This window comes from Artibeus jamaicensis, unplaced genomic scaffold, assembly GCF_021234435.1.
Source record: "Artibeus jamaicensis isolate MK-2021 breed Jamaican fruit bat unplaced genomic scaffold, CSHL_Jam_final contig_233, whole genome shotgun sequence".
In the NCBI taxonomy this organism is placed as follows: Eukaryota; Metazoa; Chordata; class Mammalia; order Chiroptera; family Phyllostomidae; genus Artibeus; species Artibeus jamaicensis.
The window spans coordinates 51,725,534-51,745,532 of NW_026521486.1; the positions used below are offsets into that span (position 1 = coordinate 51,725,534).

The following is a 19,999-nucleotide window of genomic DNA, read 5'->3' on the forward strand; positions in this document are numbered from 1 at the left end:
CCCATTTAAAATTTGTGTGTCCTCCCACTCCCCCCCCCCCCCCCAAACCTCTTGTCTGGGGAGGTGGACTTTAAAAACACCTATCTATCACTTAATTACAGTGACATCTACTGGTGAGAGCCTTTGCCATCATTGCACTGATTGCTTTGGCACTTAGGGAACACTACCCATTTTCTGAGTTGTGAATAGCCAGCCAGTTCCTAAAGCTATAAAAAAACTTAATGTACCAAAAAGGGGAGAGATGTGCAGATTGAATTTTCTTTTTCTGCTATGTAGGCATTTTTAATGATAAAAGTTATAATTATATTACGATAATAGGAATAGGAAAGAGAAGAAACAAAATTAATAGCACTCCCCATCACATTCACCAGTTTGGTATGTTTTCTTCTTTATTTAAGTTTTAATGTATATATCTCTTTATCATAGCTTTTTATAGTATGCATGTGATTTTTCATTGGTTTAGTAATATGATATAAGCACTTTCTCAAGTTGTTACATTTCACTTAACCATATATTTTACTGACTGCCTAATGTTCCATCAGGTTACTTAACAACTTCCTTAATGTATACATTTTAACCCATTTCTTGTATTGCTACTGTAAATAATTTTTCTTAATTTTAAAATTTATCTTACTGTATTTTTTCCATTACCATGTATTCTCCCTATACCCTCTTCCATTTCCACTCACCCCCTTCCCTATAAATAACTTACTGATTAATGTCTGCTTAAATGGCGTTTTCCAATTATGGACTTTTTTAAAATATTTATTTATTGTTCAAGTACAGTTATGGACATTTTTATGGACACTAACCTTTCCCTAAATGTTAAGTTTTTATGTTTTTGATTAATAGTGATAGTGAATATTTTTCCTTCTTGTTTAGAAGTTGTATCAGTCAATTTATCTACTAGCATGATGATAATATTTTTGACCTTTTTAATAAAGGAATTTGTGGGTTTTTTAAAAGATTTTATTTATTTTTAGAGACAAAGGAGGGGAGGGAGAGAAGTATCAATGTATGGTGTCCTCTCGTGTGTCCCTTGCTGGGAACTGGCCTGCAACCCAGGCATGTGCCCTAACTGGGAATCAAACCAGCAATGCTTTGGTTTGCAGGCTTGTGCTCAATCCACTGAGCTACACCAGCCAGCGCAATTTTTTTTTTAAGGGAGGGGGAAAGATAGGAAGAGAAACACCAGTGTGTGGTTGTCTCTCACACGCCCCCTTCTGAGGACCTGGCCCACTACCCAGGCATGTGCCCTGACTGGGAATCAACTGGTGACTGTTTGCTTCCCAGACCAGCACTCAATCCACTGAGCCACACCAGCCAGGGCAAAAATTGTTTCAAAAATTTGCTGAAAATAACTTACTTAAGCTCTTACTTGTGTTTTTTTTTTTTAATACAGAAGCTTTCCATTTTTTAATGTCAGATGAATTTATATTTTTGTGATTTTTTTTTTATGATTTCTTTAATGAATTAGAAATGTAACATACAAAAATGCCTTCTTAAAGTTTGTTTTCTTCACGTTTAAACATATATGTATGCACGTAATTAACTCTCCTTTATTTTTTATTATATTTCATTTGGAAAAATACAAAGAAGGCAACCTATCATTTAAAGAAACCAGTGTTGTTAGTGGTTTTTAATTTCTTGACAGTCTTTCTTTCCAGACATTGGACTTTACCTACCTAGAATTATTTTTAAAGTGTGATGAGGGTGGAGATAATGTAAAGTTATTTTGAAAGTAATGTTTGTGTCTGAGCCTTATGACATCTAGATTTGTCGAAATAAAATAAATATTATCCTTCTCCCTTTTGTGGTGCTCCTTCCCCTGCAGTGCAGGTTGTTTGTTGTATATTTTTTCATTTCAATTTTCCCCTTTGCACCTTTTCTCTGTGTTTCTTTCAGCCTCTAAAAAAAGGTATTAGTCTATAGTTTGCTTTTTAAAACAGATTTATTGAATGTCAATTCATATAATTCACCCATTTTTAATGTACAGTTCAAAGGATAAGTAGTAAAAAAATAAATAAGATGTACAGTTCATTGGATTTTAGTATATTTACAGAATTGTACAACTACCACTGCAGTCTAATCTAAGAACATATTCATTGCTCCAAAAAGAAATAACCACATGGCCCACTGGCAGTCATTTTCCATTCTCACCCCTCATCCCCAGTCCAAGGCAACCACAAATCTACTGGCCATCTCTATGGATTTGCCAATTCTGGGCATTTCATCTAAAAGAAATTATACAGCATGGGGTCTTTTGTGACGGGCTTATTTTGTGTAAAATAACTTCAGGGTTCATCCATGTTGTTGCACGTATCCGTACTTAGCCTTTTTTCTTTAAGATTTTATTTATTTATCTTTAGATGGGAAGGGAAGGAGATAGGGAGAGAAATATCAATGTATGGTTGCCTCTCATGTGTCCCCTGCTGGGAAATGGCCTGCAACCCAGGCATGTGCCCTGACTGGGAATCGAACCTCGATACTCCTCTTTACAGGCCCACACTCAATCCACTGAGCTACACCAGCCAGGGCTAGTACTTAGTCTTTTATTGCTAAATAATACTTCATTGTGTGAACATACCACATTTTGTTTATTCATTTGTGAGTTGATACACATTTGAGTCGTTTCTGTTTTTTGACTATTAGAATAATGTTGCTATGGATTTTTTGTAATCCTCACCCTAGGCTATGTATTGATTTGAGAGACAAAAAAACCATTGTTGTGATAGAGAAACATCAGTTGGTTGCCTCTGGTATGTGCCCAGACTGGGGACTGAACTCGAAACCTAGATACGTGCCTTGACTGGGAATTGAACCTGCAACTTTTTGGTGTACAGGAGGATGCGCTAGCCAAATAAGCCACCTGGCCAGGGCTGCTCTGAATATTTATGTAGACATGTGTTTTTATTTCTTTTGATTATATACCTAGGATTAGAGCTACTGGATTAGATTTAGCTTTAATGAGTATTTTAGCCTGTATCTTTGAAAGATCTTAAACATATTTGTTGCCCGTCTTTTTGTTTATATCCCTGGCAGTCTTGCTATTTCACTTATATCCCAGAAACTTTGAAGTCCCTTGTATTGAGCCACTAAAGTCCTGCCCTTTTTTATTCCAAGATATTTTTTAAACTTAAAAAGATTGATTTTAGAGGCAGAGAAACATTGATTCATTGTTACACTTATTTATGCATTCATTAGTCGATTTTTTGCCCTTCCATTCTTTTTTTAAAAATATATTTTATTAATTATGCCACTACAGTTCTATTTCCCCCCTTCATTCCCCTCCACCCTACCCCACCATTCCCCCCCTTTAGTTTATGACCACGTGTCTCAAGTTCTTTAGATTCTATATTTTCCGTACTATTCTTGCCCTCCCCCCCTGTCTATTTTCTTCCTACCATCTATGCTACTTATTTTCTGTACCTTCTCCCCCGCCCCCTCTTTTCACTCCCCTGTTGCTAACCCTCCATGTGATCTCCATTTCTATGGTTCCACTCCTGATCTAGCTGTCCTCTTAATTTGCTTTTGTTTCAGGTGTGGTTGTTGATAACTGTGAGTTTGCTCTCCTTTTACTGTTCATCTTTTTTATCTTCTCTTTCTTAGGTAAGTCCCTTTAACATTTCATATAATAAGGGCTTGGTGATGATGAACTCCTTGAATTTGATCTTTTCTCAGAAGCACTTTATCTGCCCTTCCATTCTAAATGAAAGCTTTGCTGGATAGAGCAATCTTGGATATAGGTCTTTGGATTTCATGACTTGGAATACTTCTTAACAGCCCCTTCTTGCCTGTAAGGTCTCTTTTGAGAAATCAGCTGACAGTCTGATGGGAACACCTTTGTAGGTGACAGTCCCCTTATCTCTTGCTGCTTCTAAAATTCTCTCCTTCATTTTAATCTTGGCTAATAGTGTGCCTTGGTGTGTTTCTTCTTGGGTCCAACTTCTTTGGGACTCTGAGGTTCCTGGATTTCCTGGAAGTCCATTTCCTTTGCCAGATTGGGGAAGTTCTCCTTTATTATTTGTTCAAATAAGTTTTCCACTGGTGGCTGTGCCTTTCCCCCTTCTGGTACCCCTATAATTTGGATGTTGGAACGTTTAAAGATGTCCTGAAGGTTCCTAAGCCTCTCCTCATTTTTTTGAATTCTTGTTTCTTCATCCTTTTCTGTTTGGTCATTTTTCTCCTCTTTCTGGTCCACTCCTTTGATTTGAGTCCCAGTTTCCTTTCCATTACTATTGTTTTCCTGTGCATTTCCTTTCATTTCAATTAGTTTAGCCTTCATATGTTCCTCTAATTTGTGACTAAAATCAACCAGTTCTGTGAGCATCCTGATCACCAGTGTTTTGAACTGTGCATCTGAAAGGTTGGCTATTTCTTCATTGCTTAGATTTATTGGCTCTGGGGCTCTGAGTTGTTCTGAGCCATGTTTTGATCTGTTCTTGCCTGTTACGTATGAGGAGGAGAGCCTTAGTTGTTCACCAACCAGGGCAGGGCCACCCAGGTCGCTCGTTTGTGACGCTGTATGTGGGAGTGGGGTCAGAGAGGGATAATGGTGGTTTCCTCTGCCGCTTCCCACCGCTGGGGTCTGCGTGGTGCATCTCACCACTGCTAGCTCCTTCACCAGTTTATCTGCGCGCGAATGTGTGACCACGGTCTGCCCTCCGTGGGTCCTCCCGCTTCTCCACACCTGGGATCTGCCCATGATTGCTGGCACACCTTGGTCGTGCGCCCGGGTCCGTCAGGTGGATCTTTCCTGCTCGACCCCGCTCTGCTGCTGGCTTTGCCCCTCTTAACAGGTTTGGCTGAAGGGTTCGTTGTTGTCAGATTCCATGTAGTTCAATTTTCTGTGGTTTGGCTGCATTTTTGTTGCTAAAACTTTGTTGTTTTTAAACTTGGTTGTGTGAGAAGGCGAAGTGCTTCCACCTACGCCTCCATCTTGGCAGAAGTCTTCATTAGTTGATTTTTTTATGTGCCCTGACTGGAGATCAAATCTGCAACTGTAGTGTATTGGTCCAATGCTGCACCTGGCAAGGCTTATTCGTAAATAATTTTTATTTATGCCTTTCTTATCACTGGAACCACTGCTCTACTATAGACCTTTATCATCTCTTACCTTTTTCTAATGGAATAGCCCAGTGTATTTCACTTTTCTTTCTTCTAATACTCCCCCTCTCAACTCTTATACTACTTTTGTCATCTTATTAGTGTTTTATTATACGAGTTATAGGGCCAGTATTGCACTTGTTGATTTTATTTTGTGTTTCCAGTAAGGTAGAAGTTCTGTAAAGGTCAGGATTATATCAAACTATCCCCAAAGCTTAATACAATCTGAAAAATGTCCTTATTCCTAGAAATGTACTTTCTGGTTTAACGATTAGCCACATATCACAGATTTGATCTATATTTGCCAAAATGTCCTACACACACACCATGCTTTTCTCTGCTATATGCTTTTGTACACTCATGCTACTGGGAGTTGTATAAAAGAGGGTGTCCATACTTTCTCTACCATCACTTTTTTAAAAAATCAGTCATTTCAATACCTGTCTTGTATCTGTTAATATCATCCGTTTCAAAGTTCATGTTTCCACCTTCTTCTGTCTCTACTCCATCATTTCCACACACCATGTTCTACTCCGGTATTTCTTTACTTTGCTCATACTGTTCCATCTGCCGGGGACACCTTCCCTTGCCAACATTCTTCACCTGGCTGACTCCTATGCATTCTGTAAAGTTTGGCCCAGATGTCAGCTCCTGTAGGAAGCAAGCCTTTTCTGAAATTCCAGACTAGGGAAATTACCCTTTTCAGTCCTAGACCATTCTTTGAATGCTTTTCATTTTATTTTACTTATTGTTACTATTTTAATTATTTATTTATTTTTAGAGAGCAGGGAAGTCAGGGAGGAGGAGAGAAACATTACTGTTTGCTTGCCTCTAGAATGCCCCCTACTGGGGACTTGGCCTGCAACCCAGGCATGTGCCCTGACTGGGAATCAAACCAGCAACCCCTTGGTTCATAGGCTGGAGCTCAATCCACTGAGCCATACCAGACAGGGCTGAATGCTTTTTACTTTAATATTTATCTCATTGCTTTGAAATTATGTTTCTTCTCTAGTGAACTACAAGCTCTTGAACAGCAAGAACTATTTCTTTGAATCTTCAGAATTTAGTATAATACCTGGAACAATAGACAGTAAATATTAGTTTTACTATAGCCTGCCCTTAGGATGACAGCATGGTATAGGGCCCTGTAGGGATTAAGCCCTAAAGGAAGTTTATTTATAGCAAAGCTCACAAATTATCACTGATATACACATGTGTATAAAATTTGTTGTAGTGATTCTATAATCAGGAAACATTAATATGGAAGAGATAAGTTTAGAAGCAAGGTGTATTGATTTATATAGAGCACAAGATACTAATGAATTAGCAAGGGCTTCCATTCTGGAGCAGAAGGAAATAAGTTTCTGGTGTCTGTTCTCTATTCTTTTGTGGTCTAATGTAATATAAAATCAGAATTTTTTTGTTAGATGCTTATCTACTTAGAGCATTGTTTGAGAATTTAACAAAGAAGATTAATGGCTCTTAATAAATTTTGACACACACAAAAATACAGAGATACAAAAATACTGGTAAGACATACTGAGATTTTTTTTTTTTTAAGATTTTATTTATTTATCTTCAGAGAGGAAGGGAAGGAGAGAAGGAGAGAAACATCAATGTATGGTTGCCTCTCATAAAGTCCCCTGCTGGGAACTGGCCTGCAACCCAGGCATGTGCCCTGACTGGGAATCGAACCGCTATCGTGTGGTTTGCAGGGCCGCACTCAATCCACTGAGCTACACCAGCCAGGGCTTGAGATGTGGTTTTAAAAAAATGAATATACCCAGCCCTGACTGGTGTGGCTCAGTGGGTTGGGCATTGTCCTGCAAACCAAAGGGTCACTGGTTTCATTTCTAATCAGGGCACATGCCTGGATTGTGGGCTAGGTTCCTGGTTGGGGACACACTAGAGGCAGTCAGTCAATGTTTCTCTCCCTCTCTTTCCCCCTCCCTTCCCTTCCTTCTAAAAATAAATAAAATCTTTTTTAAAAGTTGATATGCCCAATATAGTCATGACTAACTTTAATAAAACATAGTTTCTTTTATAAAACAGTTTTTTTCTTTTTCTTTTTTTGGTAGTTAGGAGATGCATTTAGCTTATGTACCAGCAAATCTATTACAGTGGCTTTACCTGTAGGCGTTTATTGATCTCACAGAACATGAGGCCTGGAGGTAGTGAGTCCAAGGTTGGTGTTGTAGCTCCAGATAACAGTAGAAGCCTGGCCATGCTTGCTTTTTACCTTAGATTGGGATAGTTGCCATAATTGTAAGGCAGATTTTGGTCATTGTGGCCTCTTTCCAGGCTAGATAAAGGGAAGGGAAAATGAAGTTCGATGAAAGAAGCAGCAAGCCTGATTGTTCCCGTTTATAGAGCTTTCTGGAAAGTCTTAGCAGTTTTTATTTTACACTTGATTGACGAAGATCTTGTTGATTGAGCCCTGGCTGGTGTAGCTAAGTGGATTGAGTGCAGGCCTACGAACCAGAGGATTGAGGTTTGATTCCCAGTTGGGGCACATGCCTGGGTTGCAGGCCAGTTCCCAGCAGGGGACCCAGGAGAGGCAACCACGCATTGATGTTTCTCTCCCTCTCTCCTTCCCTTCCCCTCTAAAGATAAATAAATACATTGAGAAAAAAAAAAAGATCTTGTCGCTTGACTCCTAATCTGCAAGGGATCTGGGAAGGAGAAATTTTTTTGATAAGATTCTATTTATTCTTAGAAGGGAAGGGAGGGAGAGAGAAGGAGAGAAATATTGATCTGTTGCCTCTTGCACATGCCACCACTAGGAACCAGGCCTGCAACCCAGGCATGTGCCCTAACTGAAAATTGAACCTGTGACTTTTTGATTTGCAGGACGATGCCCAACAAACTGAGTTACACCACTCAGAGCCAGGAAGGAGAATTTTTTTAAAAAGATTTTATTTAATTATTTTTAGAGAGAGGGAAAGGCAGGGAGAGAGGGAGAAAAACATCAGTGTGTGGTTGCCCCTCACCTGCCCCCTACTGGGGACTTGGCAGACAGCCCAGGCATGTGCCCTGACTGGTAACCAAACAAGTGACCCTTTGGTTTTCAGTGCAGTGCTCAGTCCACTGAGCCATACCAGCCAGTGCAGAAAGAGAATATTTTTAACTGGAATATTGTTACCCTGAACAAAATCAGGCAGTTTTTAGGAAGGAAGAAGATAATGAAAACTGGGAACAAGTAGTAGTATCTGCTGTTGAGCACCATAGTATAGTGTGTATATATATACACACATACCACTGAAACAACCACAAAAAAGTTAGGAGTCCACCTAAATAATTATTTTAGATGACTTCATCTTTCTTCATTTTAAATTTTTAAAAGGCTCCAGTGTTCCTGGAACTCCCTCCTAAAAACGGATTATGTTGGTTTTGTCTGTCTGCTAATATGATGTGATGAGAAGGGTATGCTTCACTTGTGTGGTATTTTTCCCCAAAACCAGTAACTAGTCTAATGAGAAAATACCAGACAAATTCAAATGGATGATGTTCTACAAAATACCAACCAGTAGTCTTCAAAACTGTCAAGTTCATGTAAGACCTAGGATACTGTCTTAGATCAGAGGAGTCTGAGGAGACATGATGACTAAATGCAATGTGATATCCTAGATGGGATCTGAAAGAGAGTAAGGACATTGGTGCAAAAACTGGTGAAATTTAAAAAAAGTCTATCGTCTAGTTTCTTGTACTAATGTTAATTTATTGGTTTTTTTAAAGATTTTATTTATTTATCTTTAGAGGGGGGAGGGAAGGAGAGAGAGAGAGAGAAATATCAATGTATGGTTGCCTCTCGTACATTCCCTGCTGGGAACTGGCCTGCAACCCAGGCATGTACCCTGACTGGGAATCAAACCACGATCCTTGGTTCGCAAGCTCACGTGGTTCACAAGCCCACGCCTAATCCACTGAGCTACACCAGCCAGGGCTAATTTATTAGTTTTGACTAATGTACCTTGGTTGTGTATGAGGTGTTAACATTAAGAGAAGCTGGGTGAAGAATACACAAGAGTTTTTTGAACCACCTTTGCAGTATTTCTATACATCTAGAATTATTACAAAAGAAAAAAATGACAATAGCTGGAAAAACTAGAAGAGCACAACTCTACAGTGAAACCATATATCTACAATGAACCAGCAGGTGGGAACAACCCATAAGATCTATAGTTTGTTGATGAGTGAGGCTCGGTTGGTTGGAGCATCATCCATAAACCTAAAGGTTGAAGGTTCTATTTCCAGTCAGGACATGTGCCTAGGTTTCAGGTTTGGTCCCTGGTCAGTGCACTGAGGAGAGGCAGCCAGTCAATGTTGCTCTCTCTCTCCACCCCCCCCCCCATCTTAAAAACAAAAAGCACAAGTCTATATAAATATAAGATCTACAGATACTGACATTTGTGAAGAGAAGGTAGAAGAGGGAAGGCAACAGGGCTTCTAATTGCTCTGAGAGCAGGAGACCTTCTAAATCACTGACAGATATTCACTGGAGAACATCTTGAACAGTAACCGAAACTAGGAAGGGGTTCTAAAGGGCATGGGGATAGAGTTTGACAGCTTTTGAAATTAACAAAATAAAGTTCTAACACAAAGTTTAGGACTGAGGGGAAACTTCTAGGAGTAGAATCCATATTAAGCAAAACAGGGAAAAAGAAAAAGACAAAAAAGGAAGAGAAAGAGCAGAGCAGTAGATACCAGAAAGAATGAAGAGTTATGGTTGTTTTTTGTTTCTGTTTTAATCACTTTGCAAAAATTAGAAAAAAGAATTTCTAAAGCTATGACGATTAGAAAAGCCATCCTGGCCTCTACCCCTTGCCCCTAAAATTTCAAGAAAACTCGTTTTCCTTTGGAAATAAGTCTGACTCCATATGAAATTGCAACTAGCAAAAGATACAAGTAACAACAGAAAGAAGCAAAAAAACAGTCCTTCCAACAGTGAAAAGACCCGGAAAAAATATGCTCACAAAATAGCTGAAAAAACCTAAATGAGCTAAAAGAATTTAAGGAAATGAAAGAAGTTACCGAAAGTACAAATTCAAAGTAGAAAAATCTCAGAAATGAGGTGATTAGAGAAAAGGAGAATTTGAAAAGAGAAGTCACAGACCTCAGGAAAATAAAGTGGAAATAAGGAAAAAATATTTTAGAAATAAATATGAAACTAAAAAGAAATAAATAAGCATAACACATAATAATAAAGTAAAAAGACAAAGCAAAGCACAATTTGTCTATGTAGTGGAAAGAGGGAAGCTTTTTAAATAAAAAAAAAAGTACAAGAGATTGGGAAAATCTCATAAAATATGGGCAATGAAGAGCCAAGTTTTACGTGAACAAAGTCCTCAAGGAAGAAAATGGAACCCGTGGGACAGAAGGAAAACTTTCTCATTGTACTGGGGAAATCAACCCAGAATAGCCTAGTAAAACTGGTGGATTTTAAGGGGAAAAAAAATCATTTGAGCATCCACATTAAAAAAAAAAAAACCAAGCACCTAATCACTTATAAAGGAAGGAAAGTGGAGTATCACTAGACTTTGTGGCAGCTTGTTTAGAGTTGGAATGCTGTGGGTTAATATTTAAGAGAACCAATGAAGCAAAATATGAACCAAGAATTTTATATCCAGATAAATAGACCTCCAAGTATTTAAAGACTAGACAATGTAATACTAACATATAAGAATTCAGAAAATAGCCCTGACTGGTGCAGCTCAGTCTACTGAGCACAGGCCAGGGAACCGAAGAGTCATTGGTTCAATTCCCAGTCGGGGCACATGCCTGGGTTGCAGGCCCCCCAGTAGGGGATGCACAAGTGGCAACCCCACACACTGATGTTTCTTTCCCTCTCTTTCTCCCTCCCTTTCCCTCTCTCTAAAAATAAATAAATAACATCTTTAAATAAGTAAATAAAATATTTAAAAAAATTAATAAAATAGTGTTCACATGATCCCTTCCTATGGAATTCACTAGAGTTTCAAATAACTAAAAATGGCTAGAGAACCAGATTGTGGTATCCAAATACTAATTTCCCATTCAAAGAAACGAGCCCCTGGCTGGGTAGCTCAGTTCGTTAGAGCATTGTCCACATAGGCCAAGGTTGTAAATTTGATCTCTGCCATCAGGGCACATGCAAGAAGCAACCAATGAATATATGAGTAAGTGGAACAACAAATCAGTCTCTTCTCTCTTCCCTTTTTTCTCTCCCCCTTCCACCCTCACCTTCCTCTCTCTAAAGTCAATAAATAAATACTTAAAAAAGAAAAAAGAAACTAGGAATACTTGACAATAGCTGGCTCTAGACTTAGAGCAGGAAATTAATATTAAACATGGGATAGCTTGTGAGAGGATACAGAAGCCAACTTGATATTTCTCTATGGCCAAGTGTAGGACAGTTTGAGCATCAATAACGATAAGAATTTGCGGTGGATTGAAGTATCAAATATGTTTAAATCCATGAATTCGTGTTAATGCAAAGAAAACTGCAGAGGGGTGAGAACTATTTGAGGTGGTAGAAATATTCTGTATCTTGCTTGTATTAGTGGTTATACTACTTACTGTATTTGTATATGTTTGTCTAAACCATGGTTTCTCAACCTTAGCAATTTTGAACTGAATAATTCTTCATTTTGGGGGAGGAGCAGGTTGTCCTATTCATTATAGAATATTTATTAGCAGCACTAGATGCCAGACCTGACAATGAAAGATGTCTTCAGACACTGTCAGATATCTCTTGGGGAGCAAAATGGCCCCAGTTGAGAACCCTGTTCTAAATTTATTAAAAAGGTAAATTTTCATTGTTTGTAAATTATATCTCAATAAACTTGATTTTCAAGAATAATTTGGTGATTCATCACTTTTTTTTTAAAGATTTTTAAAATTTATTTTTAGAGAGGGAGAGAAAAATTAATGTGTTAGAGACACATTGATTGGTTGCTTCTTGCATGCCCCCAGTGTGCTGTGGGGACCTGGCTCACAGCTCAGGCATGTGCCCTGAGTGAGAATTAAACCGGTGATCTTTTGGTTTGCAGGCCGCACACAGTCCACGGATCCACACAAGCCAGGTTGTGTGTGTGTGTGTGTGCGCATGTGTGTTTAAATATACAGAAAGAGGAAGAAAAACACTGATTTGTTGTTCCACTTATTTGTATACATTTATCAGTTATTTCTTGTATTTCCCTAAGAATCAAATCCATATCTTTAGCATACTGGGGAGATGCTCTTAACCAACCAAGCTGCCTGGCCAAGGCTTGGCTGGTCACTCTTAATGGATTTTAGGAAACCAAGCCACTTTATTTTGAAAACTAGTAATTGACAGAATCAAGCATTTATCCTGTCTTTCCTACATTAACTGTATCTCAGGAGTAACCAAGTAGTCAAATAACGATGAATTTGGGGACTGTCTGTATGTATTTTTTGGTATTACATTTTGTCACTCCCAGTTGTCAGTTTTTCCTTCATTAAAAGTACAAATTTTCACCCTGTCTGGTATGGCTCAGTACAATGAGTACCAGCCTGCAAACCAAAGGGTCACCAGTTCAATTCCCAGTCAAGGCACAAGCCTAGGTTGCAGGCCATGTCCCCAGTTGGGGGTGTGTGAGAGGCAACAGTCAATGTGTCTCTCACACATAAGTGTTTCCCTCCCTGTCTCCTTCTTTCCTCTCTCTCTAAAAATAAATAAATACAATATTTAAAAAACAAAGAACTCTTAATCTCTCTTTTTTTATGTGCAAATTTTCTATTCCTTTTTCTCTACTTTTCTATGTCTAATTCACTTTGGACTAGGGAACAAGATTAATAAAATTATTATTTAGAAAGATATAGCACCATGTGTTATGAATCATCCATTTTTGTTACTAGAGATGTTTTTCTTTTTTGATCTGGCAGGGAATTGTGGGTACCTAATGTTCCTCATGAGTAAGTGGTATGTTACCAGTATTCTGTTTCAACATGGCTGAATACACAGACACTTTGTAGTCTGATATATATATATATATATATATATATATATACTTCTTTGGGTTAAATCTGTTGTGTAAAATGAAATGTGTTCAGAAAACTCAGTGTGTGCTTTATATAGGTATAGTTTTAAAATTTAGTATTACTGTATTAATACTTGCTGAATTAAAGAAAACATGTTCCCAATATCATTCCAGAGCACAGATGAATAGGGAAGTATATGGGAACCTTTTGAAAATTATGGAGGAGGTTTCTGTTTCACTCTATTTTAGTATTGACCAAGTTTTTTCAGAGAGAATAATAGGGTGTTTGACTTGACATGATGGTCTTCTTGAAAGTTCATGACTTCACACACTTTTTCACTTTGAGGAAACTGAAAAGGTGCTTAACTGCCATAACTATTTTAGAAACTGATGCCAAAGGCAATCACTGGATTGGGCAAGACCATCATTAAACTCTGCCTTTGGTTTACTAGTTATTTCATCATGGAAAGGGGAATCTTTAATTTATTTCATTGCTTAAGCAATGCCACATTTTTAAGATAAAGCTGTTCGTTTTCTTTTTTTGAATTTTATTTATTTATTTTTAGAGAGAGGTGAAGGGAGGGAGAAAAAGAGGGAGGGAAACACCAGTGTGTGGTTGCCTCTTGCATACCCCTTACTAGGGACCTGGCCCGCACCCCAGGCATGTACGCTGACTGGGAATCGAACCAGCAACCCTTTGATTCACAGGCAGGCACTCAATCCACTGACCCATACCAGCCAGGACTAATTTTTTAAATTAATTTATTTATTTATCTTTAGAAGGGAAGAGGAGAGAAATATCAATGTATGGTTGCTTCTGGTGCATCCCCTGGTGGGAACTGGCCCCTGCTGGGAACTAGCCTGCAACCCAGGCATGTGCCTTGATGGGGAATTGAACCACGATCTTTTTGGTTTGCAGGCCCGTGCTCAGTCCACTGAAGCTACACCAGCCAGGGCTCAGGGCTAAATTTTTAATAATAAAGCCAAATTGACCTTCAGAAAGGTTGTTCTAGTTTATGACCATCTATATATAAAAATACTTATTTTCCTATACCTTGCCAATTCTGTGCATTATTAGAGGTTTAAATTTTTTGTAATCTGAGAGGTGGGAAATTACAAAAGTCCAATATAAATAGAGCTGTATTTTAAAACTTGAATAAGATTGACCCAGTTTTCATGTATTTAGTTGACTCTTTGTATTTTCAGCAGTGATTCTTGAGATTTCAAGTACGGGTGATACAAGTGAATGTAACTTCAAAGCTGTGAAGAGATGGTGCTATAAATGTAGTCAGTGAGGTTCCTGCAGCTGTGATGACCTCTCCTATTTCCCACCTTGATTCTTTACTCTTTAATTTCAGGTGATCATGGAGCTCAGCTCGGCCTCCATGGGGCCAGTGGTGATGGAATACATGATGATGCAGCAGGAGGAGAGGAAGGAGAAAACAGCCCAGATCCCCAACCCCAGGCTGGTCGGAGGACCCGGCGGGAAGCATGCACCTGCCCCTACTGTAAAGACAGTGAAGGAAGGTAAGTTGACCCAGCCAGTATCTTAAGAGTAATGTAAAGAATTAAAAATTAATGGATTTAGAGGTGAGAAGAGGTTTTGTTTGTTTGTTTTAACATTGAAGACTTGGCAATATTGCAAAGCAATCAGAGATAGGGCAATATATTTGATTAGGTTATATTATAGGATCTTGGTTCCAGCTCTGATCCTTTCATCAGTTCTAAGACCATGGGCCTTAATAGATGCCTGCTTTCTCCTACAGATAAGGAAATTAGATGGAGCCAGCTGGTCTAATGATTATTACCATATGTCTGTTTTGAGATGGTTTTAACAAGGTTGCTTGTAAAACAGTTGTTGCAGAGAAAAAAATATACCTACACTAATGTGTTTTTACAGCCGCTGTCTGAGAATAAGAGTTTTCTTATCTTCCCTCAAAATAGACAAAAAATCCCCAGTCCAGGTAGAAAATTCTTCCATCAGGGGCTCTTAATGTGTCCTGCAGAACAAAGTTCTGATGATTTTCTCAGTAATAGTGCCTGCTATTCAATATTGTGTCTGGAGAGTTCCAAGTTCTGTTCTTTTCTTTCAAGTCACAGCTTTTGAGAGAATCAAAACTTAAATAGTGGTGTATGTGTCTTTGGGAGGGGGGTCTGTTCAAGTTTTTCCTAATAAAAGTAAGCACAAAAATAAGAAAAGTACCGAAAAAATCAATTGAATTATTTATAGGTTAGTCCTACATTACAGGAAAAACCTTAATTAAAAGCACTGAACTGGTATGCCTCAATAGATTGAGAATCGAAACACTTGGTTTGATTCTCAGCCAGGGCCCAAGCCTGGGTTGTGGGCCAGGTCCCCAATATGGGGCACGTGAGAGGCAGCCACACACTGATGTTTCTTCCTTCTCTTTTTCCCTCCCTTCTCTCTCTAAAAGTAAATAGATAAGTAAAAAAATTTTGTAAAGAAAGCACTGAGTACAATAGTGCTTCTCTCTAACAGAGCTTAAAGTAGATTTAAATTTCTGAAGGAACTTCTTTGATTCTCACCTAAATGTGATTTCATTTTCATTGTTTTTTTCTCTCTGCTAATATGTACTATTAAAACCCAAGAAAAGTTCCTCTTAGAAGTCTCCCCAATGTCTATTAATGGATGACACATGGAAAAATTTGGTTTAGCAAAAATGGTTCAGAGTTGAAATGATTCCTGAGAGAGAGGAACTTATGATCTGTTCTATATAGGGAATATTTTGGGTTTTTTTTTTTACAAACCTTGAATTAGTTAGGGTTCATACTGCTCTCTATTGACTTTTTTCAGCCCATTTTCCTCTTCCATTGAAGCCCCTGATAATTGGTCTGGCTTTTCAGATTTTAATCTTTACCATTTGGCTCTTGAGTTTCATTTTAGGACAGAAGTTCTATAGGTATAAAATATTTTCCTTAAAGTTCTTAACAAAGTGCTTAAATGGAGAGACCCTTTGTCATAAGCAAGTTCCTAGCCAAAAATACCACCATATGCACAGTAGTTTCTATGGAAAATGTATGTATTGAGACTTAAATTTTTTTTAACATTTTATAGTTTATTCAAATTATTTTGTATATAAATCCTCAAACATGAACGAGACTTAAATTTTTTTAAAAATAGAAGAAATCACATGAGAATGATTATTTCTTCAAACATCAAACATCAAAATTGAATAAGGAACAGGAAAACAGAAAAGAGCAAATGTCTGTTGAGAGGACACCTACAGCTTGAATTTTGGGTGGTAAGAACCAGAGTTGTGCCTTGGCTGGTGTGGCTCAGTGGCCTATGAACCAATTCCCAGCCAGGGCATATGCCTGGGTGGTAGGCCAGGTCCCTGGCTAGGGTCATGAGATGTATTTCTCTTACATCCGTGTTTCTCTCCATCTCTTTCTCTCTCCTTTCCTATGTCTCTAAAAAACAAATAAATAAAACATTAAAAACAAAAAAGAACCAGAGGCAACTGAGACTCTTTATCTTTTGGTAATAAAAAGAAGCCTTTAAAAAAGAAAGTTTGGGTTAGTTTTGAGTGGGTGGGGTAATTGCTGTTGACACTTTGTGGTTCTTTAATTTTTATCTATGGAATGAATGATGAGTAGTTGTGTTTTCACTTACAGAGGCTCTGGGGATCCTGGCAAAAAGAAGCAGCACATTTGCCACATTCAAGGCTGTGGCAAAGTATATGGCAAGACCTCACACTTAAGAGCACACTTGCGTTGGCATACAGGAGAGAGGCCATTCATGTGTACCTGGTCATACTGTGGGAAACGTTTCACACGTTCGGATGAGCTACAGAGGCACAAGCGCACACACACAGGTGAGTAGGAGCCTGGGGGAGAAGAAAATAGTAATAGATCAGAATAGAAAGGCACAAAGTGTATCTATGAAATTACTAAAAATTATGAGCAACTTATGTTTGGAACTAAATGTATGGATCACAGATGGAATTAGAGTTAATCTAGAAAACCTTTAAGAAGGAAGAAGCTGGGACCCTGGCTGGGTAGCTCAGTTGGTTAGAGCATTGTCCCAGCGCTCCAAAGTTGTGGGTTCAATCTCCGGCCAAGGCAAATACAAGAATCAACCAATGAATGCATAAATAAGTGGAACAACAAAATGATGTTTCTGTTTCTGTCTCTGTATCTCCTCCTCCCCCTTCCTCTCTCTCTAAAATCAGTTTTTAAAAATTAAAAAAAAAAGAGGATGGAACTAGGTTTTGAGTGGAATTTTGGAGGGTTCCATTATTCTTGTTAGTCTTAGTCCTGGTCACACTTTTCTGCTATATTCCTTCCTTTCTGGGACCAGGCATCCCTCCCTCCTTCCTTTTTTTTTTCTTTTTTATTTATTCCCGTCCTCCCAGAATACCAAATTTCCTTTGAAAGCAGGCCCTCTGTCTCTATTCTTAGTTATGTGGTTTGGGTGGGGTGACCCTACCCCCAGCTCTAGGAATGGGCCATGATTGGCTTAAACCAGTTGATGTATCCCTTCCCCACAGGATGTTTGGTTCAGGTGTGGACAATTAAGTTTGTCCAGGAAGAGTGAATATTGGAACTTGGGCTGGGAATGCAGGGCCACATATACTTTCTCCTTAGGTTTGTGGTGTGAAGGTGTATGACCAGGAACTGCTACTCCCCAACCCTTATCTATTTTTCTTCCTACAAAAAAACCTATCACCAGGTTTTTTTGCTTTTATCACCTTTCAAAACTGGGTTAATATTCTGCCTCATAAAGTTTGAAAGCAGTAATTGGACAAGGTATGCCCTACTTTCTGAGATGTTTGTTTTTTTATCTACTTTTTCTTTTTTTACTTAGGTGAGAAGAAATTTGCCTGCCCCGAGTGTCCCAAGCGCTTCATGAGGAGTGACCACCTGTCAAAGCATATCAAGACCCACCAGAATAAGAAGGGAGGCACAGGTGTAGCCCTGAGTGTGGGCACATTGCCCCTGGACAGTGGGGCAGGTTCAGAAGGCAGTGGTGCTGCCACTTCTTCAGCCCTTATTACCACCAATATGGTAGCCATGGAGGCCATCTGTCCAGAGGGTATTGCTCGTCTTGCCAACAGTGGCATCAACGTCATGCAGGTGGCGGATCTGCAGTCCATTAATATCAGTGGCAATGGCTTCTGAGATCAGGCCAGAGACACATGGGCTATACCCATTAACCCTGGGGTGCAAGGTAGCATGGGTCCAAGAGACATGTGGGAGAGAGAGCCATGAGGCATTAAAATGCATGGTGGTGGGAAGAATTGGGGAGGGATACAATAGAAAAGATGGGGTCCTGGCACTTACCTATATCATCAGTGCCTCCTTGCAGTGGGAAACATTAGTGAAAATTCTGTTGATGCCACCCTTTGATGAGAATTTGTTTGACCCCAGTTTCTTCTTATATTTCTTACCCAGCCTCCCTGTCCTGCGTTTCCCTTCTCAGCTCCCTCATGATGGATCCCCCCCTTTCCTAAAGCCATCATGCCTTGATAAATATATATGATCATTGAAATACTTTTTAACAAAAAACAGATTCTATATTATATATATATATATATATATTAAAAAAGATATATAGAGATGCATTTGCAGGGGTTGGCTGGGAGGAGGAAGGAGACCATTCTGTGACCAAAATACCTTGGTCATTTTTTTATATTGCCTTATTTCCTTATGGCTGAGCCTTATTGTGACACATCAAGCTTCTATAGATGTTGTCTTGGCTTCCCACTAGATTAAGCATCCATATGCCCTGCTTTTAGTTTATATATACATACATATTGTTTTTCTTAATTTTGTCTTTTTATTTGGGATCAGCTTCTTGCACTCCTTTCCTGACTCCATCCTTTCTGTCTCCCTTTCTCTCACCTGATTATTTCATGTTTGTAGAAGTGATCCCTGGATGAGGCACTTCTGTGAATCTTTTAAATTCTTCCGTACCAGCAGCAGAATGGAGAAACCTTGAAGCCCAGGATGATGCTTGAAGTAACTGTGTGTGGAGAAAGTGTTCAAAATACTGCTTACTGACGCAGGCACCCTCTTGGTGCTGGAGAGTCAAGGGCACCTCTCCATCAGCTGCTCTAAGCATCACGAGTCAGGAGTCTTTCTATATAATTGTACAAGAGATCCTGTGAAGATTATAATCTGGGATCAGTTGTATAAATTATCAAAAGATGGTCAGATCATAGGTGGGGGCTTTCAATAAGAAAATGATGTGCTCAGAAACAGAAGTGACTCAGTAGTCCAGTTCAGGAGCTGGTGGAGTATTTGGACTTCTGTACATCTGTCTTCCAAGGTGGCTCAAAGCTTTGATTTTACATAAGCTTCTGAGTTCACATTGTGAAAGGAAGTATGCTTCCTCTTTTGAACATCCCCAGTAGTGTCTTTCCCATTATGTTATTAAGGAGCATCAGGCAATGAATCTCTTCCAGGTTTCCATTCTGCAGAACTCCAGAGCATGGACTAGTGGCAAGACAGTGGTCCTTTGATCTTTTCCCTTATCTCTTCCTTGGGTGGTTCCTAAGGAAAAAGGAAGCACATGATCGTGGGAACAATAGCCCAGAACAAAAACCACTGTTGTTTATGGGAGAGATTGGGAGAAACCATCTTTTCTTGGTGGCCTAATTCCTGAAGAGACTGATCCAAAAATTATAGCGGCAGGGAACTCTTAGTGCATTTGGCACTGAGATTTAAATGCAACCAGAGTTGTCCTCAAGGCCCAGCCATTAAAACATCTGCTCTCTTGACCTTCTGGTATCTTGTCAGAGGGCTTTTCACTGTGAGGAAGTGTGGAAATGGCTGCGTGTATGTGTGTAATCTGTTAGGTTGGGGATAGGTTTTCTGTTAGCCATTTACTAAAAGAGACCTGCAATAAAAAATTACCCTGATCTGATAGTGAAGTGTTTGTGTATGACTGT

The 19,999-nt window shown here is 39.0% G+C and overlaps 1 protein-coding gene across 1 annotated transcript in view; it reads left to right on the top strand.

Moving 5' to 3' along the window:
- The window catches only part of SP1 (Sp1 transcription factor), a 36,524-nt gene extending 16,543 nt beyond the window's left edge, over positions 1-19,981 (top strand). The window contains exons 4-6 of the mRNA XM_037137551.2: positions 14,444-14,612; positions 16,722-16,921; positions 17,914-19,981. Coding sequence (XP_036993446.1) covers positions 14,444-14,612; positions 16,722-16,921; positions 17,914-18,227 — 683 coding nt within the window. The 3' untranslated portion in view covers positions 18,228-19,981. The remainder of the gene's footprint in view (positions 1-14,443; positions 14,613-16,721; positions 16,922-17,913) is intronic.
- Positions 19,982-19,999: the final 18 nt, after the last annotated feature.